The sequence below is a fragment of the Anser brachyrhynchus genome (assembly GCF_964034855.1).
Source record: "Anser brachyrhynchus genome assembly, chromosome: 1".
Taxonomy (NCBI): domain Eukaryota; kingdom Metazoa; phylum Chordata; class Aves; order Anseriformes; family Anatidae; genus Anser; species Anser brachyrhynchus.
The window spans coordinates 67464193-67490950 of record NC_137694.1 but is presented as its reverse complement, the minus strand read 5'-3'; the positions used below and the strand labels follow the sequence as shown (position 1 = coordinate 67490950).

The window sequence follows — 26758 nt, the reverse complement described above, 5'->3', positions numbered from 1 at the left end:
GCAGCAGGGAATATGAAGTGAAACAATGCAGTTTCACTGTGAGCTGCATGAAGCACCTAAGTAAATACACAGATGAAAAAGAAAGCACTTTAAAGCTGATTTTTCTTCTGGAGTTCATATTTAAATTTACTAGCAATAAGGAGGATGCTTTATCAATACATTTTCATATGACATTAATTTTTAATGACCAGACAAAGCACAGAAGGAACTGATGGTATTACTGTTTCTACTACAACTTAACATGACATCTCTGTGCCAATTCTGAAGTGTTCTGTGGACAACACCAAGTAAAAAATTGTAGAGATATCTAATCAACCAGTTACCAAAACAATTGACATTTTCTTGATTAGTTCTGTGCAGTTAAGTACAAGAAGATTCTATAGACAACAATACAATGAACAATACCAATTATTTGTGAAACCTTTACGCTTTGTGGAGATCCAAACACTGGAATCTTATATATTAAATTACCTTGTAATTGCATGCCAAGTCTTATGCTCTTGTTTTGCAATACTGAGAATCCAATGCAGGCAATGCTTTACATAGTCAGAGTTGAGTAATCACTTGGCTTTATATCACCTCTAAAAATCAAGTTAGATTTAAAAAAAAAAAAAAAAAGTTCAGATGTTAAGGTTTTAAATATTTTGGAGAGAATAGGGACATCAGGAGTGTGACAGCCCCCCTCTGTTTACTTCTAGACAGGTAATGTAAACACAGCTTGAATAGGTACATTATAACATATCCCAGACACAGGCTGTCAGACTTTTTTTCTTCTTCACAAGAAAGCCTTGTTCTTGGATGCAAAAGATTAAAGGGTATTGATATAAGAAGGACAATCCTTTTAATAGGTTAGATAAGCAACTCAGAGTTTGTATGCCTCTTCAGACTCTCTGGACTAATAGTTCGGACACACAAACTTATGCAATTCAAGGCAGTTTCTCCTACTAGCAAGAGAATTGTTTCTCATGCTTTTTCAGTATTTTTACAACTAATAAGAGAATAAGTGCTCATTGAAATGGAAACACTATCCAAAAGTGTTGGCCAAACTCTTCTGTGCATCCAAAAAACTAAGTGGAAAGTCACTAACGTGAATTTCTTTGTTTCATCCAGGTTTTCTTGGTTCAACTCATAACATACAGAAGGGAAATAAGAGCAATTAGATTTCAGTCATCATCACTAAGACTTCAGAGTGAAATCCTGACTATAAAAGGAAGCAGAAGTTAATTCTGGATTTAAAAAATTGGGCTGAAACTTTAATATTCACCTTCCATTAATGTTCTTCTAAATCTCACAAAGGGCTTTGAAAACCTTAGTCCAAATGACTTCATTCAAAACTGCTGAAATTACCCAGAAGCTTTCATGAACAAGAGATAGTGAAATTCATCTGCTTTCTGCAGTATAAACTCATACACAGCCTGAAAGGTGCATTTAAGAGATATGAACTTCAGTTACAACATCCAACAAGTCTAACATGAGTTTCAAAATCACAGCGAAACCAGAGGCTAGGCAAGTTTCACTGTGGTGCTTAATAAATATTAAAGAAAACGTTCTAATATCAGCTCTGAACTCTGTGCAAATCCAACCTCAGGTTTTGGCAATGCTGTAGACTGACACAGAATGCAATCATTTATTTCTCCTTGTATTAAAGGGGGCAGAAACAAAAATGACAGGGGAAGAAAACTGGCATTCAGAAAATACTAATAACCCTTCTCTCCAACAGCTGGAAGCTTTTTCTTGCACAATGGGGAAAAATGAAGGTAGAATGTTTCCAGACATCCATCCTTTCAGCACCACATATCAAAATCCAAGAAGCAATTTTGTGTTAATGAAGTTTGAAGTTGTTGTCAATACTCAAAATGTCATGATTTTTTGAAGTACAAAAAGCCCCCAAAGGTCTTGTCATATACTGCTAGAAACACCATAGTCCTCACTTTTCCAGGTAACAGAAAGCTTTTAAATGAAATTTCATTTGAAATTCTGTATTCATGGATGAAAGGAAACTTTCAACAATGTTTTAATGTGGTCTCTGTGGCCCCAGATACCTTCTCCCCATGCTGTCACATGGGCCAGAGGAGTCAGCAGGGCACGGAAACCTGGCCACAGAAGTGATCCCAGATGCCAGGGGCTGACCAGAACCAGAACACCTCCAGTTTTGTTGCTGGATTCATCCCATCTCCATCTCTAATAAATCAAATTTTGGGAATCTGGTCTAAGCAAGTTGGATTTGTGCTATCTGGACTGGGATGGCCGGGTCTGAAGGGTAAGTTATCGCACCTTAGCGCCTATATTCAGCATCTGGGACGAGCAATACCCTCCCCTCCACTGACTGGACAGCAAAGTACACGTCCTAAATGGCTACTATGGGGCAAAACATCTCTCTCCCCCCAACACAAGCCTCAGCTGCCATGGAGAGGTACCAGAAAGCAGTTTCTCCATCTGTGACGAGAAGACCTGATGCCAACACAGGCTGCTTATCCATTGCTCCCAGGCTTTCCCATTGCAAATGCAGCTGCGCTTCATTGGCAAACAATTTTAATATGGTTATGCTGCACGCAGACCAATTCTGATGCTTTCTGCTCATGGAAGCAGTCCCACTGAGTTTAACAGGATTACACATGCGAGAGGCAGCTTGGCCCCGCGCCTGCCAGCTCCGGAGCCATGGAAACACCATTTTTCTGTGCAGACTGCTCCATGGCTGCACACGCAGCGAGTGCAGCCTGCATCACGGCAGCTCTGCTGCTAGCAGTAGCTGACCCGATTAGACTAAAACAGATTTAGGAAGAAGTACCTCAGATGTAATCACATCTCCAGATTGCACTGCAGGCCTATCCAGCCAAAGGGCCAGTGAGTAATTGCTACCAGCGCGGGGACACGCAGTCCCAGACCTTGCCCCCACTTGTGTGAACCTGCTCAGTTCGTTTGGTCTCTGGTGCGTTGGGTCAGGCTGAAGCTTCACAGGCTAGCTCTCCATGTGCACTCTTTCTAAAGGGCATTTCTAAATTCCCAAAAAGCGCAGTTCAGAAGCTATACTCTGCTTATGGCAGTCTAAGAGGCTGGCTGGACCTCCACTCAGACAGGGAAAGTCTCATCCAAGCCTTCTGAAGCCTCATGAAATGAATAAGTGGAAACAAAGCCAGATGGCAAAATTCAAAATTGAACCTACACTGCTCGTGCTGCATATGTAAAATAACATTTTTTTTCTTTTTTTCTTTTTTAGTTTTTACAATCAATATAGATTAAGCAATGCAGGAGCATGATCCTGCAGATGATGGGCCAGTTACTAATTCACTGAGCTACCCAAGCAAGGAAGGATTATTTTACCTAATCAAGACAGAGCACAGTATTTAAGACAGAATATTTGCATCAAAACAGACAATTTAGAATTATAAATATTGTTGAGCCTGAAATTATGATTGTTAATCTTTCCTCATACAACAACGTTCTGCTGACATACATTGTAAATCACTTCCCCTTGCTTGCAGTAGATGAAGCCATCACTCAAAATGCTCAATTATAAATCTGAATACAATTAAAAAGGTGAACTTCCTTTAGTTTTACTGCAGAAGGGCAATGCTGATGGAATAATACCAATGTTAATGCATTACTTGTGACTGAAATTTGGTCTGTACTCATTGATTGACTCATTCCTGTAGCCAGCACAGGCAGCAGTTCTCTCTCCCGGATCCTATTCCCCTCTCTGCAAGTGCATTGTGCATGACATGGGCAGGTTTCAGAAATATATGCCAGGTGAGCTGTATAGATATGAATTGCAGCTAGATCCCAACCTCTCTGTGAACACATTCTTTCTGGGACCCACCTTACACATCTAAAAAATGTACGGACTAATATGAGAAAGATTTTTTTTAAATCAATTATGGATAAACTGTTTTGAAAGGATGTGTACATCTATTATAAAAAACAACTAGAAAATATAACTCATTATCTTCATTTCTGTATTAATTACAGGAAGATAAGATTTATGGTTTACAATCTGCAATTAAATGCAGGTATAGAACCATTACAATATAAAATACTGCATTGTTAATTTTCATTTTCCTATAGAGATGAGATAGACATTAACAAGTACATGAACACTAGTGCTAATTCTCTCTACCCCTCTCAGTACCTTTAGGTGCCAGGATTTAATTATCCTTTGTCCCATGGTAATCTGAACTTCCTGTCTTTGTTGAAGTATGAACCTAAAAATAACTACTTCCAGTGCAAAACCGTACTTCACCAAAGTGCAGTCAAGCAAGGTTTTACAGTAGTATCGCTGTCAAACCATTTAAGAGCCCTACAGATCTTCTATAGCAGTGATATTCTGAGTGCTCAGGCTGTGTCAATGCAGGAATATAATAGGAATCAGTTCGCTGACCAAATGAATGCTTGTAGTTTATGTTGCTTTATTTACTAAATAATAGCAGATATTTCAAACGTGTTTCAACTCCAGACTCTTCTTCAACTGACAAATGCCATGCACTTAGAACACTCTTACTCAGTGATGAATCAGTTCTTGAAATGACAAGAATGTGAAAGAACTCCCATGGGTAAAATTGGTCTGGTCTTCAACAAAATTTCCACCATCCTTTACTGGCTATCCTTATTCCCCACTCACAAAGATAACCAAGAAAATCTGTTACAGTATGTGAAAGCCAGTAGTCCCAGCACACAATTACATCACTAATTTCAGGACAGTACTATAAAGCCCTTCACTGATGCAGAACCCATTTTTCCCAATAACCTTCCTAAGACTTCCCACAAACCAACTATGTAAGACGTGTTGAAATACTCACAAGATGAAACATATCTGAAACTTCAAATTACCGTACACCTGCCTCCCGCTCATTCGGGGGAGCAAAGTTATCTATATGTGTGTTTTTTAGAAAAATAAAATAATAATAATTGAAAAAAGAGACATCGCTGATAACGATGCACAGAGGACTTGCAGCAGTCTTTGGTACAGTCAGCCCCAGGATGTTAGGATGAAGCAACAAGAGCCAGGTGAACCTAAGAGTTAACATCACTGTAATAAGTGCTGCTACTAAACACAAGGTGATGTCATCATGGAGGCTGTATTTTGGAAACCACTATCTTCATCACAAAGCCATTCTTGCAGTCAATACCCAAGTCAGCTCTGAGGCCTGCAAGACAGTCTGAAGTAAAAATCGCCATTCAAGAGAGCAAGTGCTCCCACCCCTCTTTAGCGAAGTAGCTAACAACGTCCCCAGGACTTGTGATATGGGTCACTTTGTTGAAGTCACACATTCCAGCCTTATGTACTGTGCTCAGCTGAGGTCTACACTTGCAAACAGGTGCTGGGAGGAAAAGGCCCTTGTCTGTTCACAGTCCCACCACATTTATACATGCAAATATAGTGGAAAGAGTGACAAATTTCCATGGAAGCAAGCTACTGCTTCGCTGGTCCACCTGCAGTCATGTTACTGCTCAGGACTAAAGAAACTGCACTGCTGGACTTGTGCAGAAACACATGCACAGATCCTTTTGAAGGTATTTGCAATGCTTCCTGATGTATTCAGAAGCATAAAGGCAACATTTTCTTCTCAACTCTGTAAGTCATCCTGCACACAAGCAGCCACCTCCACACTGAGGAAGCTGGACCCACTGCTTATAGAAATCTCCAGAGCCCTAGTAGCTCCTACAAGCAGCATCCAGCCTGACTAGCAGACATCCAGAAACTCAGGAAGATTCACAAAACAGTGTAAATGTGCCGGGACAAAATTTCAGAAAGGAAAAAGAAGAAATAGCTGCAAAGCTACGTGACTTATAGCATCTCCACCTGAGGCTTGCTCATTTGTCCTATTGTGCCTTGCTTCATCTCAGACCCTTTCTGCTACTACATGACCTATGTCACCTAACACTCTACCAACACCACCAGCCCAGCTGCACCACCTGCATGGCACACACCAGTGATGGCACAGAGATTATGTGCCATGAGAGGGACATCTCCCTTGGAAAGGGCCCTCCACCACCCTGCAGCTGTAGCTTACATATATCATTCAATTCCTTTTACACGAGAGCCTGTGTCAACCCACCAGCTCTCCATCTATAGACTAGGAACCTCCAGTGAGATCTTTTGAAGACACGCTGCACAAAACAGGCTTCTGTGGTTCTAGTTCATTAGCTATTTGCTTTCACAAAATGGTGAATTGACTAGTTTTCTAGCAAAAGTATATGAACTTATAATAGTGATATTCAAAAACAAGAAAAACAAAAACCTTCCGGAGAAAGCACTGCTGTTTCCTAATAATGTGACAGATTAAATCCCAATATGTTCTGTGGAAGCAACACTGTTAGTAATTATGGGTATAGAATTTAGTGGGAGTCCTGATGTAAATCGTAAAGCCACAGCAATAGTCCTAGGAAATCTATTTTATGGGCCATCAAGCTGTCCTGGCTTAGAAGAAGACTAATTTATCTGCCAGAAAGCCCGGAGTATGATTAATGGAAGGAATGTGTGTAATTCAGACAAAAAAAGACCCCAACAAACTTCTGTTAAATGCTTTCCAAGAAAAGGTGAAAGAAATTAAAAAATAATAATAATAATAATAATTTTAAAAGGATTTGAAGCCCCATTTTTTTAATATTATAATACAATATTTTTTAAGAGAAATAACCCTGGCATAGCTATGGCCAGCTGAGCTGAAAGTCACAAGGACTAGTGTTGGTTTTAGTTGTATTTGGTAAAATCAGTGTAACACCATAGCTTTTGATGAGGTTCATTTGAATTCACAGTGTAGGTGACTAAGCAGAGTAATTGGCCCACTTTTTTCCTATGAAATCTGATCTCTATTTGAATAGTAGCTATTTTCACTAAAACAGTCTTTTCATGTAATCATAGTCTTTTTGTGACTATTTAGCATTCCACTGGAAGTTAACTACTGAGCTCTGCTAAATGCCTGCAAATGGCGTAGAAAACCCTTTCCTACAAATGTTACAAAAATGCAAGCCAAAATGTTTCGTGGAGAAATATAACTTCACATACTTCGAGAGGAAAGCAAAATACTTCAGAGAGGTGGTGCTGCCAGTGAGCTGAGGAGGGTGCGTTCAATGCTGGAGCCCTGTAGACTCCAGCAGGGTGAAGTGCCAGTGGAAGGGAACCATCACTGAGCAGCGTGGGAGGAGAGCACAGGTGAAGTAGAAGGGTAAGAAGCAGGCTGGAGAGGAAAGAGGACGAGGAAACAATAGCCAGGGGACAAACACTAGAAAAGATAAGTGTGAGAAATTGGCTAGCATTTTATTCTTTGAAAAAAACAAACACATCTGACCATTCCTCCCTCTATTTTTCTTACACGTAAAGAGGGCTGAAAGCTTGGGGTTGAAGTGTTCTTTCTGGAGAAATGAAGTATTTGCTGGGAAGCTGCCTGGGCTTTTCTGTCTTAACAAGAACTACAAAATATATTTTGTTGGTCAATTCAAGTTGTTGTTTTACTTCTCAAGCATTCAGAAGACCCATCCTTCACACTATTTTTTTTGCACAGCATTAATAAATAAAACATCCACACACTCTGCCATTACTGTAAAAAAAAAATAGTATTTAATTCATGAGAGAAACAGAAAGGAAAAGATTCATTGTTTTTGCATTTTCTTAGGACTTATTTTTAACCCTCAAACAAGATGCTGCTCTTCCTCTTCCCCTCCAGCACAGAGCCCTGCTTTCACAAGATTAGCCTGCTGGTTATCCTTTGTTAAGCTCCCCACCAGCGTCGTTGGTACCAGTCAACACTGGTATGATGATGTGACAATGTGAACTGTAACGCAAGCCCTCAGAAAACGTCTGAGCTGAGGTACCATAGCAGTTCCTCTATGGCTGGCACTGGCTGCATATCAGAGACGGATGCACAAGCACAGGTCAGTCACACTGCCAAGGAGGACACAGCATCTGCTTCCTCCTGACAAATCATATACTCATTAAGGTTGGAAAAGACCTGCAAGATCATCTGGTCCAACCATCCCCCTACCACCAATATTACCCACTAACCCATGTCCCTAAGCACCAGGTCCAACCTTTCCTTAAACACCCCCAGGGATGATGACTCCACCACCTCCACGGACAACCTGTTCCAATGCCTGACTGCTTTTTCTGAGAATAAATGTCTCCTCATTTCCAACCTGAACCTCCTCTTGTGCAACTTGAGCCCATTCCCTCAAATGACCTCAAAGAGAAAGAACCAACTGAAAGCATGGTGTTGCCACCTTGCCTCCAGATAGAAAAGCTGCATCTTTCTCTGCAAACATGAAGACAGAGCACCGTTCTCTTCAGCAGAACTGCAGGCATGGAGGAGCTCTGTTAGCAAGGTGATGTTAGCAAGCCTGCTTTGGTGTGGCACATGGGTAGGTAAGACTGGGACATACAGGCAGAGGGGTCCTCCCAGGCAGGTTCCCACCACCACTGTGCTGAAGCCATCCTTGTGGTGCACCTGTATATGCCAACAGCCAACATCAGCAGGCAATTCCTGGCGTACTATGGGGGGAGTTACAAAGCCAGGTGCGGTATTCTGTGCCCTCTCCTCCTCTTACCCAAACGTGGCTGTTGTAACAGGGACAGCTCAGGACAGGGACACCAGTAGGTTGAGCCCTGCAGGTACTTCTCCTGGGCTACCAGGGATGAGTGAAGGGGTGGGGAATAGCCCACATTCACTATGCCACTGCCACCCTCTGTTTCTACAGTCCCTGTGCTACAAGCTCCCAAAATTTGGCCACTGCTAACCTCTCCAAGCCTTGGAAAATGGCATCCACAGGGACTCCTCCATCACTGTTACAAAATTGATTTTTATTTTTTTTTGAGCAAAAGAATATACTTGTTTCATACCTCACAATCAGAATAACAATATTTAAATGTATGAGTTAGTACCAGTAGGGGATTCAAACATTCAGTGAGTATCTTCATCCTGCCTCTCACCAGAAACAATTTATAGTTTGATCTGACTGGTTACTTTGACATAGCTCCTTTAGCCATAACGTCTTTCTATTCCTCTAGTAGTACAGATTTAGTATTTCAGGCTAAGTACATATGTTGGTTAAGAACATAATCCTCAGCTCTGGACATAGGAGTTCATGGTAAGAGGATGGCTCTGCGTACAAATTGAAAACACTGAGATACAGGGGGGAAAAAAAATCAACAAAAAACAAAACAAATGCTAAACCCTAATATGCATTTTGTGAAGGCCTTCTGGCACCAGAAGAAATCATCCGTTATCTAGTTTGACATATTTCAAAACAGAGAGACTAGAGGGGAAAAAAAAGGAGAGGAGAAAAAAATGGATATGACCTTTAGTCTGACACGCCAAGTAAAGACTTTGGATAAATACTTGCAGAGAAGGAATATGCCAATATACAAAGGGGAAAGGAAATAAAGGAGACTAGACCATTTCAGTGGAGAAAAATCCCAAAGCTCCCATTCTTCAGCTACTTTTGACAGCAAAGAGATGGATTTATCACGTGGCAGAAGGGGACACCCTCTATTAGCCTTCTTAGCATAGCGCATGCATTCCTAGGTGTGGGATGCAGACATCTCTGCAGCACATCTGCTTCCCCTCCTTCTGACTGGGCCTCATTGCCTAATGCAGAGTACTTTTCAGTATCACCACAAATATCCACACTGGGCATCCAGTCATCTGTAGGAATAGGGAGCAGCGTTTCCAGACAAAGCTATGAAGGAACAATACCAGGAATGATCTGACATTACTAGACTTCATTCTCTGAAGTTGCAAAAGACACAAAGAAACAATACGCTGTGGAAAATGAGTACATGTGAAACTCCTGTATCCACATGGAATGAAATTGTCCAACCATCACCATTTAAATTATTTATAAGTTTTCTGAATTACTAATATCAGCTGAAATTGTGCATTTAAATTGCATTGCAAGTGAGGTGCTCTGTGCCACGTCAACCCAGAGCCCCTTTCCCACATGCCCTGTAGCTCTGCTGGGCACAGCATCACGCACCGCAACCTCGGGGTCTCTTCTTTCTCACCACCTTCCCTGCACAGCAGGGCCAGAGAGACCAGCACAGCTAAATCTAGCTTTGAAGAGAGCTGGGATTAGAAAAGCAAACTTTCTGAACCCATAGTCTGAGCACAGCTGATCTACTCTTGGCCGTGTGTGACATCTTGAAATCCCTTCTATCCATTTATTTTATGCTAAATATAAAGAGGTACAGTAGTTTTGCCTCTTTCTATAAACTCTTCTCATTCTGTGTAAACTCTGTTCTGCAGGATATCTTCACACTTCCTGCTGACACTTCCACTTCACAAGTGGCAAGCACATTCCACAGAATAGTTTTTCTTTCTTCCCAAAATAAATTAAATCTGGCATCGTACAGCCTTCAGGGAAAAAGCATCATTTTGCCTATCCAACAGATTATATGAGTTTTTTTTTTTTTTTGAGAACAGTAAAATAAGGTTTTGTGTTCTTCACTGGAAGACCTGACTTTTTAAAACTATAAGCAAAAAACTTTTTTGCAGTGACACTGTTTAAAAATCAGGAGTCCTGGAACGGAACTGAAGAAAGTGAGGACAACAGAGCAGCAGCCACCTTAGCAGCTTCTTAATCCTGGGGAGCAGTTTGGTTTAGGTTTTTTTTGGTTTTGTTTTTGTTTTTTAAACCATGCGATGCAGAATAAAGGAATCTGTATTCTAGCATGGACAAGTAAACAACTGAAAGTATGAGCTCCCATAATTTCGTGGCAAAACCTGTGAAAATGCTAATGAATCACAAAACTCATCCTCCCCTCTGACATAACAAATCATTAGTAATAAAATGCTAGTGAGATGCAGAGTCAGGCAGCAGAAGCTGTAATTACAGTCCAAAGTAACAGTTCCTTTGGAGCTCATTAACTGTATTGAGTACCTTTAATCTTGTATTGAATTTAGGAGCAGTGGTTCATTAATCAATAAAAAGAGTGTTAGGGAAATTTCCAGAACTGATTCCACATATTCACTTTAGATATATATTTTTCCATTTTGACTTTTTTTTTTTTTTTTGCAAGTTTCTTTAACTGCACGTAGTGATGACTGGTTTCTTTACTTCAGCACTAAACCAGCCAGGACAGAGAGGACAGCCCTGCTCCAAAACCCGTTAACTTGTGTCACTTAACAGTACTCCTGCAGTGAAGCTTGAATGTTTTCCTGCATGCTAAAGAATCAAACTTGTAAAACATATGAAACAGTGATTCTCCTCCCAGAAATGTAAGTCAGACGAAGAAAAAAAATCCTTCTTAAGAAATGTGAACCCGTGAAATGAATGTGCAGTGATGGCAGATACCTGCCTGACTCTGCAGAAAGTTTAAGTGATAATTAGGGCACATTCTAACAACGACAGCACTGAGAATTTTATCCTTGATGTTATATTTAAAGCTCAAGCTCCAAGGAGCAAGAGAATGTAACAAAATCAGCAGACTTCAGCAGAAGTGAAAGTGACTGTAAACCAGAGCTTCAAATTCTACAAAGAAAGATAGCCTAAAATGAATTTGTTAATGATTAAAAAAAATATTCAGGTTAATAAGACAGTTTCATGTTCTTTCAAGTCCCAATCCATGATTTTTAAAGAAGTTAATTGACTGTCATTCATTTCATTTGGGGCCCCTGAAGGTCATCAAGAGAGGTGGTGCAGTCTCTGTCCTTGCCAATACTTAAAACTCATCTGTCACAGCCCTGAGTCCCTGACACACTGGCCCTGCTTTGAGACTGGTCTTGGCCCAGATGGTCTCCAGGCATCACTTTAAGGCTAAATTGCTCCATGGCTCTAAACAGTTTCACATCCCTACATCCTCACACAGCAACAGCAACCCTCCTCTGTACCGTGCCATTTGCTATTTTGCTGTCAACCAGGGGACAATTCTGAATTGCCTGTTTTTTTTCAACTGGCTCATTGCAGCCTCTTGCTCCCCTTTTCCTTGCAGGCCATAGATGGTCAATGTGCCCTCTGAGCTATGCAGTGGGAGTAGGAACATCAGTATTACTACCAGCTTAAAGCCAGCCAGCAGACTTCCATGAGACAGCCCAAAGCGCAGGCAGCAAAACAAAGCTGTCCAGCGATACCCAACCACACTAGAACCAGCTTGTAACATGGCAGTGATACGTGCCTCACCATTTTTAATAAACATATATATTTATTTTAAAGAATCATTTCCTGTTTTTGACTTGTGGCCTTATCCCTGCATTTACAGGCAGTCCTACATGGTAGTACTTGCCTATAGCAATGAAAGCCAAGACTGCTTACTGCAAGCCTGCTTGTGCTACATTGTTGACTCTCAGCACAGGAGGCGGTTGCACTGGGGATAAGCATGAGGAAATTAGGCTCTTTTCTGCTAAGCACCAGATGAGAGCATAAACCATAAAGAACAGCAGCCACAAATGTATAGATGATGAACCTCCAGCTCAGAAAACCATATTACATTATTCTAGGCATTTCAATGGCAAGATTGATCCCAACAGTTACAGCTCTCATATATTTTAATCATACAACTAGTACTCATAAGGATCTTATAAGGGCAACAAGTCTATATCTTCAGGAGGAAAAAAAAAAAAAAGAAAACCAATAATTTATTTGGAAACTGTAACACCCTAATCAGGAGGTCAGTTTCTCCCACGGTACACATTGACAATGAACAGTTGATCCTGTGCAGTCATTACAAAATACTATTAGAAAAGTCAACCCCCAAACAGGCCATGTCTTTACTAAAGGTTAGCTACAGAAAGAAAAGAGATGCAGAATTAACCATGTGTAATTGGGACAGACAAAGCCTCCAAGATATGCTCTGGCATTTTCCAAAATGCTTTATTTATTTTCCATTTTATCTCCTAACCTCATAATGTCCTCAAACAAACTTATAGTAGGAATGACATAAGATCAGCTGCAACTATTCTAGTCATGCTGGTGAGACCATAAGGAATGCATTCTACCTCCAAGCTGAATGCTTATGCACCATGTAAGGGACATTTCAGAGTTTACTTCCTCAACCTGGAGGCTTACTGCTTTCCTGACTGGCTGACGTCCATCACCTGGTGTAGTAACACTTACTGGGAAGAGCTGGTATCCAATAGCTAGTCTGTTTTGCCACCACATGAAAACCCTTCGGTCTCAGAATCAAGCACATCTGCCACTGTCAACTGGTCTCCGGCACATTGCTTTGCAAGAAGCCTCTTGCAAAGTTCAAGTCATTAAAGACAAAATATAAGGAGGGAAAACCAAATATGTGAAAGAGTCTGGGAAATAATGGCTGGCTTTACCTTGTACCTGAGCACAGCAGGATAGACGTTCATGTTCTGAAGTTCAAACACCCCATATTAGCATTTGTTTTGGGGGCCACTTTTTGACTGCACTAGCCTATTAAAGAGAAAGGAAACAGCTGCACTGTCCAGATCCATATTTGAGTGTGTACCTGGTATTTGATCAAGAACTTGTTTTCCATTCATCTATGTGTCTTGCTGCAATGCCAGCAAGTGGCTGCGTGTTGAAATTAACTTAAACCAGAACTCTTATTTGAGCTGTCCCTGAAATAGGCTGAGGAAGAGGAAGAAGATACTGATGGCTCTGCCTAGAAAAAGAAAACACCCTATTTTTTTGCCTAGTGCTAGTTATATAACTTAAGTTTCCTACAAAGAAGCTCCTCTTTTAAGAACAGAAGCAGTCAAGTGTGCTCCTCTTATACTGGCTCCAGCAGCTGGATTACAACACACCGATTCTTGTCAATACAGCTACTCCCTAAGAGAGAAGCCTGTTTAAGATTTATCCAAATTGGAGTTTAAGCTATTAAACTTTTAGATTCCAAAAATCAGAACAATCTTGTGGTCTGCAGTTTGCACTACTGACACTGCAGCAAGCCCAAGGTCAATGGCGCATCATGGCAAGCTCTGTGATGTATGTCAAGCTTCATGGTATCACCTGGCAGAGATTGCAGATCTTCCCGCTACAGCTTGATCCAAAGCCCATTTTAGGCAACATAAAGACATTTATTGACTTCGTTTGGACTTTGGATACATTCCCAGAAGCACAGTAGACTCCCTCATAGCTCCCAGCATCATAAGAATTAGAGGCAACCCGGCAGTTCTGGTTCCAGCTAACAGAGGTCAGTGTTGCACATGAACATTAGATGAGATCACAACATTATTATCCATATTCATGGAGCGTCTCCATTTCTCTTAAATGCTGGTGACACTATATGGCGCATTATCATTCTGTAGCTTTCATATTTTCCTACAATGCAGCTGAGGAAACCTGGCAGGACTTTGTAGCCTATGTAGTCTTGAGCTGGTTTTCAAAAAAGAGATTTAAAATTATAAAAGTGTTTTTGATTTAACACATTATGTTGTAATCCACCAGGAATAAATTTTATACCAATGATCATTTTTACATACACTTAAGTATTCACTATGTATCCATTCATTCTTCAGAAAACATCATACTTTTTCTTAATATATGTAATAACTGCTAGTTAATTATGTAAAAATCCCATCCCATCTGCTCTTATTCCTTCACACAGCAAAATTAGAGGGCTTGATTCTGCAGTCACTACTCACAGAAGGAGATGCATTGATTTAATGAACTTCCCTGAAAAGGGATTACAATATAGAATCCTCCGGTACTGATTTTGTGACATCATAATCTTTTCCTCAGAACTGGACACTGATGACTCAAGATAATACCAGTACAAGATTAGGAAGGGGCAGCTAAATTAGAGAAAGAAAATTATTAAAAGACAAACCTCCTAACTTACAGTAAGCAGACAGCCATAAAATATTAGCTATGTTCTCTGTTTTAAATAGAAGTTCTCAAAAAAAAAAGTCTCCAAGTGATGTTTCTGTCTTTCATCTCTTGCCCTGCTTACAGTTACTTTCATGATACTATTGCAAGCTAGAGCATTTTTGTGTAGGTTAATGGGTTCCTTTAGAAGGGATTAAAGTCACATTGATTATTAATTATTTTTTGAAGTTTTAAACTGATGTAAATGTCCAGAAGTTCTGATGAGCAACATCCTGTAGAAATCAATACCAAATAGAAACAAAAGCAGCAAACAACAACAAAAACAACAAAAAACTCTACTCAGCTCCTGGAGGAAGCAATTGTGACTTATTTCTGTTTGGAAGGTATACTGCCCCTTGGAGAATACCAGCAACTGGCATATATGATAATCACTTCTTGCTTATCTAGAGCATCCTTATTTTGATGTGTCTATCTTTCAGACTTCAGGCAGAGCCTGCAGATATTTTGCATATAGAACAAAGCTAGTCACAGGAGTGCTAAGCAAATAATAAATAAATTAATTTCATTGCTGTTGGAAAATATTCATTTTTCTTAAATCTGCTTTTCAGTACTTTGGGAAAACACTAATTAGCGTTCTTTCTGGTCTTTTTTTCTCCCCCTCTACCAAAGCTCTCTACTGTTCCTCACCAGATTTTAATATACATATATATTTTGTTACATTGTTTTTTCTTACTTGAGTTTAAAGTTTCTTTGCTGTTTGCAAATGGAATGGGAACTAGACCTTTTCTTCTTGTCTGACAGGTTAATGAAAAGACTTTACATATTAAAATGGCGGCTTTGTGACAAGAGAGTAAATGACCCTGAATAGCTTGAGTGTGGATAACAGACACATGCCAAACAGCAAATTACACACAGGTAACAAGACAACTAGGATGGTCTGTTGTCTGCTCTGGGGACTCCTCTCAGCCTCAAAGAGCAGCTTCTTTGGTTGACTTTAGTATGAGTCTAGCTTAAAAAGAAATGATTAAAAAGCTCTTAACATTGAAGGAGTTTCTAATCTAATTGATGACAGTGAACAGAACCTACCTCTCTTTTCCCAAAGACCCTTGTCCTTTGCAATAGATAGTTGGAAGTCACCATAACTAAATTGGGGACCTGCAGGTTTATAGCACACAAAGCAGCCATAGTTTGTTCAAGTCCTGCTGACACAACTACAAGACCCATGCCTCTACCTCCTAAAGAGCACTGAGGCCCAATCACTTCAAAATCATAACTTTTAGATTGACAGGCAAAATTATCTGTTTATCCCAAAGTACTTAAAAAGGAATTTAGGTGTTTGGTGGTTGTTTTTTGTTTGTTTTGCTTTTTTTTCTTGGTTGGTTGGTTGATTTGTTTTATTTTGTTGTTTGTTTTCCTCCAAGAGCTTCCTATCTGCCAAGCAGCTACATCACATGTTAAATCTCTGACTGGCTTAAAACAGCACAGAATTGTTGACTTCTGCCTAAACTACTAGCAGAGAGTTATTGACTTTTGTTACCTTCATTCAGCTGCTCTGAAGTGCTCAATCCCCATGCTTAGACATCCCACTCACACTTTTCCACCCCGATATTATGTTTTCTTCTCAGTCACAGCTCGTAACCCACATTCTCTTTCGTCCATGCTGTCATCTCAAGATCAGCATACTGAAAGCTGAGCTTATTACCTGCTAGCTCTCCTCCCTGTTACGATCAGCTGTGTCACCAACTTGCCTATCACTGATGGTTACTGTAAAGTATTTCTTCTCCAAACACATGCATCTGACTGAACGGAATGCAAAAATAACCACAGCAATTTGAGCACAGCACATACTACTTTTGCTGTGGTACAACGTGCTATCTTTACGGTGAGCCAGACACGATGCATATCATTTTATTTCTGGAACTCCTTCATTTAAAAAGCAACTGTAATTTCCTAGCATAAAAATGAAGGGGTTCCAGAAATGAAACACTGTGCATCACATTTGGCTTACTGTAAAGAAAGCAGTCTTCTTCCTTTTGAGTTGCTCCCTTCACTGGCCGTATTCATTCAAGATCACACAGTGCTTTGAAAAGCAAGGTAACCTTTCTGTTTCAGTTATCTCCCATTCTCTATTCATCTGTTACGCATTGCACACGTGGCAGCTAGTACATGTTGCCACATTTCTTTCATAAAGATTCCTCTCTTTTCAGCTATACATTGATGGAAGCTTAATAGAAAAGTCAAAATGGCTTTTGTGTGCAGAACATATCAATAAACCATTCTCTTCACTTTTTCTGACCTAAGTCATAATGTTTTCTGCAATTTAAGTGCCTCCAGTGGAAAAGGCAAAATGTCCAGCCAAGCACTGTCTCCCACAGTGACACTTCAAAGGTAGGTACACAGCATCCAGTATTGCACCTACTTGCTCAAGATTAATACTTAGCTTCACTTGTGCTCCTAATTTTTTGTTGTGCAGTGCCTAAGGTCTTCAGGAGCACAATGGCTGTGATCCAGTAAAAGAAGGATGACAATTGTTTATCTTGAATGGCAGCAACTCACTAACTTTGGATGAGTCACAGATGAGACTGCAACCTAAATCTCCTCCAATATTCTTGCAGACAGAATCCCTCCATACTGGATATTTTCCCCTGAAATTTTTCTCTATCAGATAACTAACTCAAGCCTGGAAACAGAAGAGTGGACAAGAATAGACTGGCATGACAGCTCCTTTTTACCACTATACAAGTAATGAAATGGTCCAGCTTACCTTAATGAATGTCCAATTCTTTTCTCAGTCTTTGAATATTTATTGAACAGTTTGTCATCCTAGAACTGCATAAACCTATGTAGTAAATTCTGTGTAAAGATGTTAATTTTAAGACATTTTTACATTTATCAAAGTGATTTTTTTCTTTACTTTGCAGCCAGTTATATTTTACTGCAAGAACAGAATATTTAAAATCTGGAGTCATGGAAGTACAGTCACTAATTTACTATAGGATGAGTGCTTATGAAGATATATACTTCTCCAGGAGAAAAGGCAAATAATTTTAAAGAACATGCAAAGTTAACTATGAGCCTTTTAAATTGTTCAGCAAAAGTACTTATTTCCAAAGCTTTTTTTTTTTTTTTTTTGACATTAATCATCCTATCCCATATGGCCAAGTAATAAAAACTCCCTTCTCCAGAACTGAAACCATTTAGTAAAATGAATAGCAAGACAGATTTAGACAAAACTTTGACACTTTCAACGGTCATTTCATGATCTACCTGGATTGCACTATAACGTGACAGCAGAAAGCAGAGACTAATTTGACTTCTGAAGTTCAGACAGCATGTTGTCTGTGAGCCCTTTAATGCCATCCTATGGCTGTTCAACAGGTAAGTCTTTATTCAGCATGGTCCCTGTCTTATTCCAAACGAGGAATCACCCTTGCATGCAGCTTCCAACTGTAGTGATGCTATTTAGAAATTGCCTTTTTGACCTCTTACAGTTTGAGCGTGGGGCTTATGCCTCCTTGCAGGGCTGAAAGATCTTTTCTTGATGGTACGCTATCACTACAATGAAACCAGAAAGTTGCTGGAGCGTAATAGCAGATTATTCCACTGGCAGAGAGGGTTTTGCAAGTGCTTACTACAGCTCTGTGAATATGAGCTGGCACCCTAGCATCCTCTTCATTAGCTTTGCCCCTTAGAACCACCCTGGTCTAAAAATAATCCATGAAAATAATGAAAGGAGGTAGAGATTGACCTGTAGAAGTTTTGAGCTAAGGATGACCATTCATTTATAAAAAAAAAAAAAAAAAAAAGGAAAAAAAAAGTATGTTTATGAAGAGAGCATGCTTTTCAAATGAACTGTTGAGATAGTTGCTTACTTTGACACTGCTAGGACACAGTCATGAGGAAGAAACAGACTTGTTTTCTCAATAAGAGCTTTGGTCAGCATTGCTAAGAGAGGTAAGAAATTCCAGAGGGACTCCATAACAGAATTCTCTAAATGTCCATTTCTTTTCTGTCCAGGAGAAAACAGTGGTGAAGTGCGGGGGTTCTCAGATGTGAAATCAGCCTCTCTCTCTTAAAAAGCAGTTTCTCCTAGAGAAAGAAGGAGTATCCTGATGGTTTGATCTTTGGTTCAGATTACTAATATTAGATGCAAACATTCTTGAAAATTACATGAATAAAACCACATTTACTTCATCAGTAAGGCTGTGTTGAATGAAGTTTTAGAGCACCTAGATCCCTATGAACATCCAGCAGTGTGCCCTGGCAGCCAGAAAGGCCAACCGTACCCTGGGATGCATAAAGCATGGCATCGCTAGTCGGTCAAGGGAAGGTGATTGTCCCTCTCTACTCTGCGCTGGTCCAGCCTCACCTCGAGTACTGTGTGCTGTTCTGGGCACCACAGTACAAAAAGGACATGAAACTGTTGGAGAGTGTCCAGAGGAGGGCGACAAAGATGGTGAAGGGCCTAGAGGGGAAGACATACGAGGAGCGGCTGAGGGAACTGGGCCTGTTCAGCCTGGAAAAGAGGAGGCTGAGGGGGGACCTCATTGCGGCCTACAGCTTCCTCGTGAGGGGGAGTGGAGAGGCAGGTGACCTATTCACTGTAAACACCAGTGACAGGACCAGCAGGAATGGTGTTAAGCTGCGGCAGGGGAAGTTTAGGCTGGACATCAGGAAGAGGTTCTTCACCGAGAGGGTGGTCGCACACTGGAACAGGCTCCCCAGGGACATAGTCACTGCACCAACCCTGTCTGAATTTAAAAAGCAATTGGACTGTGCACTTAGTCACATGGTCTAAACTTTGGGCAGACCTGTGCGGTGCCAAGAGTTGGACTCGATGATCCTTATGGGTCCCTTCCAACTCGGGATATTCTATGATTCCATGATCTTCATCCATGTGAAGCTGAATTTAGACTTCACAATACCAAGCTCCATGAACAGATGTAGTAGTGGACAAAAATCTACCCTGTTAGACAGAAAAATTGTCCTTGTTAGGAGAAAAAAGAGGGTTTTGCTGCATTATATACGAAGCCTGAAGAGCATATATAGAACCATTATCCAAAGACCTCAGTCTCCTAGAAATAAAACATGGCTTCTCCCCCCCCGTATTTGTAGATAGTCTTCCTGATGAGTGTCACTCATCCTAATTAGCGCATTCATGGACAACCTGTTTTTTAAAGTTTTCCTAATGAGAGCATTGGTCAGATGCTCTTAGAGGTATAACACATTGTAAATGATGTCCCAGCAATAGGTTTGGCATTTTTAAGATAATTTTGTTCCCTCCCTTAACTCTACCTTGTCCCCCAGACATAACAGAGCAAGAAAACAAAATCACACAGGTGCAAGCTCCTAACAGCATGAGATATCTGACATATTGGTCACATAATCCAGGGCAGAACTCCATCTGGTCAAAGCTCTGTGTAGATGTGACTACAGGAAGCTTGCTAGATTGCAGTAAGAAAAGATGAGAAAAATAATCATCAGCGTGACCAGGAAATGGTATCATAGAATGGCTTGGGTTGGAAGGGTCCTTAAAGATCATCTGGTTCCAACCCCCCTGTCATGAGCAGGGATGCCTCCTGCTAGATCAGGTTGGCCAAGGCCCCATCCAACCTGGCCTTGAACACCTCCTGGGATGGGGCATCCACAGCTTCTCTGGGCAACCTGTGCCAGTGCCTCACTACCCTTACAGCAAAGAATTTCTTCCTGATGTCTAATCTAAATCTCTCCTTTTCTAGTTTAAAACCAGCCCCCTTGTCCTTTTTACTGTTATTTGTTTAGCTGAAGTACAGCTTTTCCTTTCAGATGTGATCAGCCATGCCTCTGCCACACCAAAATGAGGCAATTACAAAGCAAGCTGCTAAGGACTATGCCTTCCAGCCACCCAGAGACTGAAACACTGGAGAATACAGAACCATTTTAAAAGGGCAATATATTAAGTCAGTAAGACTCCTACAGCAGAATGCTTGGAAGCTTTTTGCTGAAGCAAGATGTAATGCTGTTCCTCTCCCAGGTACTGTAAATCCATATGAATAGCTGACCTCACAAACAATGCCTTTCTCCTGCTCATTTCTGAACTAGACTTTGCATAAGAAAGCCACTGAAGAAAAAGAATAAGAGTTCAAGATCATATTGCTGTTATTTACAGAAAAGATTATGGTACTGTCCTGGAGCACAGGACAGGACTCATTACGCTGTGAAAGGAAGAGCTAAGTATTACTAGCCCGTAGGCAACAATCAGGCACGTGAACTTGCAGTGGGCATTATCACTGTTTGATCTCACTTTGTCCATACCAGCAACTGCAGACAGTGTCAGGATTTGAAACAAGCTGGCACTATTGCGTTACACCATGAACCACAACATGTGGAGGAAAGAGAAAAATGTGCTTTGAGCAGTTTTATCACTGTGCAAAGCTTGCTGGTGGTTTTAAAAATTGCCAGATGGGCATTAAGGCCACATCGAGCAGATACAGCTTAGCAAGTGCCATTTGGGCTGCTAATGCTAAAACAGCAAGCATACAAGCCTCAGTGTTGCCCCACTTCAGATTCATCAGCTAAATACAGCTGCTTTCTCAATTAAATTAAATCAATAGTTTACCTGGAAGTTAGTAACTCAAGGCTGGATAAATTTAGTATTTCTTCAACAAGTTAGCATAACTATACAGCAGAAAACTAAGGAAATACCTTGTATTGAAATTATTTTCAATTATTTGTCACTGAAAAAAAATAATATATGCAGGTTTGCAATCTAACCAAAATCATAAACTAGTCACACATGGCATTACTGATGCACCTCCATCTCGAAGTACAGCTTCACCTTCTCTAACGCTACAAAATTCTGCCAATACTCATCATCATTTTTCTTCAGCTTTTGTTGTCCTTCCAGTCCCAGGTTTTCTTGAGCTACAGACTGGAGGATACATCTGGCTCATGGGATCAGTTTTATCTGGTTCATAAGTTATGGTTACTTTCCAACCAAATGAAAACCTAAGGCCTTGGCTGCCTTCAAACCTTTACCACGTTTCTTGAGATTTATTTTACAAAGATAGGGTTTTACAAATTTATACTACTTATTTCCTGTCTTGTTTTACCACAGTAATTAAAACAGCTACTTAAAACTGTGTGTCCACTTCTGTATTAGGAATCAAACTAGAACAGAAATTAACTGCAGCTCCTTCAGCTTTATGCTGGGCCATGCTGTCCCCAGACTTACTTTCCCACAAAAAAAAAAAGAGAAAAAGAAAAACACAACCACCACCATGAAATTCCAAGAAACAAAATTTTGTTGGTATATTAACATTTCATCTTGCATAAATGTATGTTTCAGCAGTTATGAAAATGAGACAGCTGACAGTTGACTACTATATGTGAACAGATGCTGTGAAAGCTTCCCTTTAAATAGTTCTGTCAATGCAATGTCAATTTTAGGAGTGACACCACTGCTGTTCTAGGACATGATCCTGCAAACTCTTATTCGCACAGGGAGCCCTGCTAATTTCCATAGAACATGCACACTTGTAAGAGACCGAAAAGTCAGGTCCTTAGCTGCAGAGCTTTCCTTAGCAGTGACTGACAAATATACAACAAAGTTTTTAGCAGAGCAGAATACCGTGGCTTGGGGCAATGTCACTGACAATCAGTGCTATTCGCCTGGGTGTTTTCTTTCAGAAGTTACACAAAGTATATTAAATGTGAGTAAGGAACCATTAAAGATCGACCACGTAAAGATAATAATAATTAAAAAAAAAAATCACGAGAAACGAAGCTCGCCGTATTAAGCAGAACTTTGAAAAATTGACGCGCCCAGGAGATGGGCAGAGTCCGACCGCAGCACCCCCGAAAGCGGCGCTAAATCCTGCAACAGCCGAGCAAGCGCCCCCCCCCCCCCCCCCCACCGCCTTTGTCAGCACCTTCCTCACGGTGTTTTTCCCGGGGGGGAGACACCGCCGCCGCCCCTAGGAGCCCGAGGGGGGCGCCCGCCGCGCCGGGCTGGCCCCGTGGCGGCCCCGCGGTGCTGAAGGACAGCTCGGGGCGCAGCTCGCAACGAGGGGGGCGGCGGCTTTCGGCGCGGGGGGGGGGGGGGGGGGCACGACTGCAGACGGCCCGAGGGGTTGGGGGTGTTCGCCCTCGGGGGCACGGCGAGGAGGGTTGTTCGCCCGTCGGGACGCCCAGCGAGGGGCGGCACCGCCTGCGCTCCCCCTGCCGCCCCGTAGCCCCCCAGCCCCACCGGCCCCCCTCGGGAGCACAAAGCGGGGACGGCCGGAGCCAAGCCCCTGCCTCCGCGGAGCCGCCGAGCACACAAAGGCGGCGCGGGGGGGTGGGGGGGGGAGTGTGGGTGGCGCCCCCTCCCCTTCCCGGCACTTACCTTCAGCAGCACAAAGAGCCAGAGGAGGCAGGAGCGGGCCCCCGGCCCCCCCTGGGCTCCCCGCCGGCGGCGACCGGGCATCGGGGGGCGGCCGGCCGGGGGGGGCTGCTGCTCCTCTGCCCCCCGGCCCCCCGCCTCTGCCCCTCGGCTGCCTCCGCCCGGCTCCGAGCCGTGCCCGGCAATGGCGAATTGCGGCAGCATCAGGCGGCCGGCGGCGGCGCCGACCTCCCCGCCGAGCGGCGCATCCTGCCGCCCCCCGCCCTTTTATTTGGGATTTGCGGCGGGGGGAGTAGGAGGAGGAGAGGGAGGAGGAGGAAGAGGAGGTGGCGGTGCCGGCAGCGGGGGGTGTCTCCCCTCCCTCCCAGGAGTTTTGGCGATCTCGCCGCTGCACGGGAAGGGGTAGGGAGAGCCGTCCGCCCGCCCCGGCACCGCGGTCCCCACCCGGTGAAAGGCGACCCCCTGGGGCTGGGAGTCCGCAGCCGCCGCCCTCGCTCCTCTTGCGCCTCCCTTCCCCTCCCCGCCACCAGAGAAAGCGGGCGAAGCCGTACACGCACTCCCTGCCCAGCCTCTTCTTTCCGTCCTCCCCCCCGCCAGCGGGGGACAGAAATGCCCGGGTACGGGGCCAGCCGCTGTCCCCGGGCACCCCCAGCCCCGCACGGGGGTCCCGGAGCTGCAGTCAGCACCCGGTTACCAGCGGCACACACGGGGGGTGGAAACAACGAGGTCCAAATCTGAGCCTGCAAGGGGTGTGGGGGGTAATGCCTCGTCCTGTCCCATCAGGTGCTCAGGACCAGCAGTTACAGGGGCGCACAGAGAAAGCTGAGACCACATCCCCCCATCCTCAGTTGCTCCTTCGGGGCTGTCTATAACCATGAGTATGGCCAATCCATTCCTCTTTGCAAGAGTCTTGCTTAGTAAGACATTCCCAGAACAACAACAACAACAAAAAAAACCATACTCCACCTCCAGCAATACGAAGATGGTCTTTCCAGAACCAAAACCCTACATCAGCAGCTTTTTCTAACTGACTGCTGTCTCACTCCCACCAGTATACATCTTTGGTGCAGCTGTCTGAGCTATAACCAATACTGATCTAAGCACAATAGGATCATACATTCTATAAAGCTGCATCTGGGGCACTGTACTTCAAAGCAACTTCAGATCCAGGTGCAGCTCCACTACCTGTAGTATTGGGCCACCACTTATCCTTAATGCACACACACACCGAAAAAAAATAAAAATAAAAAAGGGCTGAAACAATTTCAAGTTTGCTTCCAAAATTTCTAAGCCATTAAGGCAAGATGTATGTTATTACATTCTTACAGGAACGTCCTTTAAACTGAGCAACAACAAAGTAGTTTTCTAACATTGTTACTAAATCAGATGATAATGAATCTGTGTTTCAGGAGACCTGTCTGGCTTACATGTGGCATATTTTTGATTTTCATGTAATTTAGATCTTCAGTCAACAGAAGCTGGATTTCAAAGTAGCCAAAGGCAGAGAGGGATGTGCTTATTTTCCACTGAAATGGGCCCTTAAGCAGTGATTTGCCACACTTGATGAGGATTAATCCAGAAAGTTAAAGGGAAATTTAGGTCCTGGGTAGGTACTGGCACAAAGCCCAAAATCACAGCTCCAGAAGGAAAACACTATTCATGTCTTCATTTACAAGAAGCTGGGGACAGAAAAAGACCTTCTCCATGCTACCAGTGAAGGACACAGGCCTCTCATGGGTAGCTATCACTCAGTTGGTGTTTGGAGTATTATCTGAAATTGGTACGCAAGAGGTTAACCGTAGCTAAATTTTCCTTCAGTGCACACAGGTTTAGGATGAAGAGGGAGGTTATCTGAAAGACGGGAGTGAAATTCTTCAGGAAATTAAGATTGCCATCAGCACTCAAGAGCTGTGGATTGAACTTTAGGCTAGGAACTTTTTGTTTACTAAGTAAAATAAGTTTTGATATTAAGAATGTACTTTAATGCAATCTTCCTTCTCCAATATTCCATCCAATTACAATATTCAAGTGCTAAAATTATAATGGATTAAAATTATAATGGATTTTTTTTTCTTTTTAAGTATTTTTTCTTTTTAAGTATCTAAGTCTTCAGTCTTGTTTGAATATAGTATAGCATTGACTCTCAGAAAACACTATCTGAATCAGAGTTAAAAAGTGAATGATAACTGAAAGAAATAGTAAGTGTTTCTGGAAGGAAAACTTTGACAAAAGGCTGAGATACTAAGACAGGTCTTGCTGTGGCAGTAAAGAGAAATGCAGCCAAGACAATGCAAGAATTGTATCCTTTTTTAAATTATGGAGGCCTGGGGTACCCAACCTTTAAAAAAAAAAGGTCCCAATGCTTTGGAAAATATGAGTAAAGCTGCCAATTAAACAGCATCCTTCAAAAAATAGTTAAGGTGTTTTCTGTTAAGTAAGATCAGGATTGTGTTAGACATGGGCAGTAGTACTGTTCCTGCCAAGGAAAGCCTATAACCAAGTAGAGAAAGGAGATATATGCGAGTGAAGCTAACAAGCAGACCTTGGCTCGCTGGAGAAGCTGGCTCCAGGCTTTTTCAACAGATGAAACCTGGGAAGTTACACAAAGCAAGTCTTGAGAACGCAGGAAGGTAGGATCTGAAGGAGGAGCAAAAGAAGTTGTTCTTTTCTGAATATGAGGTGTGAAAAACAAACACGCAGGAAAAAATAAAGGAACAGCAAAAAGGAGGACAAGCTTATTTTTTTCTAGCATCTAAACAAGAACAGCAAGCCTTATTAATAAAACAACAAAGCTATAAAAATGAGACAGATATCTTCCATTTACTCAAGGAATAAGAAATGGGGCAACATCTGAGTGTTTGTAAGCAGTCAGTAAATGAAAGACACTGATATAAGGTCATTCCAGAAGACCTCCAAGGCCTTATCCACCAGTCAAACACACACCAACAAGCCAAAAGGCTTCCTAAGGCTCAACAAACCATTGCATTGCCCCAGAAGGAAAAGAAAGGCTCTAAAAACCATTGCATCGTCCCAGAAGGAAAAGAAGGGAGGATTCAGCATCAACTGAATACTTTGCAAATTAATCTGGATTTCGTTTATTTGAATGAAAACCTTAGAAACAATCAAAAGATAGCAGAGAAGTGCTCGAATGGGAAACCCATTTTGGGGGCAAACATGGTTGGTTTTTAAACAAAATACGGTGTTTTGGGCTATTTGGCCTGAAATGTTTTGTTTTTTTTTTTTTTTCCCCCCAGAACTTATCATAGGTCACATGCAGCATTATAACAAGGATATGGCAAAAAGCAGGCCAGAGCATGCTGCATTATGAGCATTTCTTCTTCTATTTTCCCTCTATGGATGTTATAAGCATATACTTGGAAGTCTTCCTAATTTTTCAGGGGCTATGATGTATGCTGCGGTGGCATCAGAGGCGGTTTAAGGGACTTTGTTTCTCTCTAAATCCACCTGGAAGAATTATGATGAAACAGAATTTGGAGCACAGGGACCTAGCAGTGAGGTGCATAACAAAGTGTTACGAGGCAGCTGAAATTCCCAGAGTCCTGTCTGTGCTCACTAGATTTACTGTAAAATCTGACGATGAATTATTTTGTGATGTGCAGTATGCAGAAACATGATAAAGATATTTCAAGGTATTACAGGATGCAGATCACT

The 26758-nt window shown here is 42.0% G+C and overlaps 1 protein-coding gene and 1 long non-coding RNA gene across 4 annotated transcripts in view; one reads left to right on the top strand and one right to left on the bottom strand.

Moving 5' to 3' along the window:
* Window positions 1-23909, bottom strand: part of PTPRO (protein tyrosine phosphatase receptor type O) — a 156004-nt gene extending 132095 nt beyond the window's left edge. The window contains exon 1 of one of the 3 annotated variants that reach the window (XM_080562121.1): window positions 23090-23909. In XM_080562121.1, the coding sequence (XP_080418247.1) occupies window positions 23090-23290 (201 nt within the window). In that variant the 5' untranslated portion in view covers window positions 23291-23909. The remainder of the gene's footprint in view (window positions 1-23089) is intronic. The other 2 variants (XM_080562124.1, XM_080562129.1) reach the window with 2 other exon arrangements.
* An 801-nt stretch (window positions 23910-24710) lies between these two features.
* Window positions 24711-25505, top strand: LOC308186915. The gene is made up of 2 exons (XR_013944379.1): window positions 24711-24823; window positions 24905-25505. It is a non-coding gene; the product is annotated as an uncharacterized lncRNA (long non-coding RNA).
* Window positions 25506-26758: the final 1253 nt, after the last annotated feature.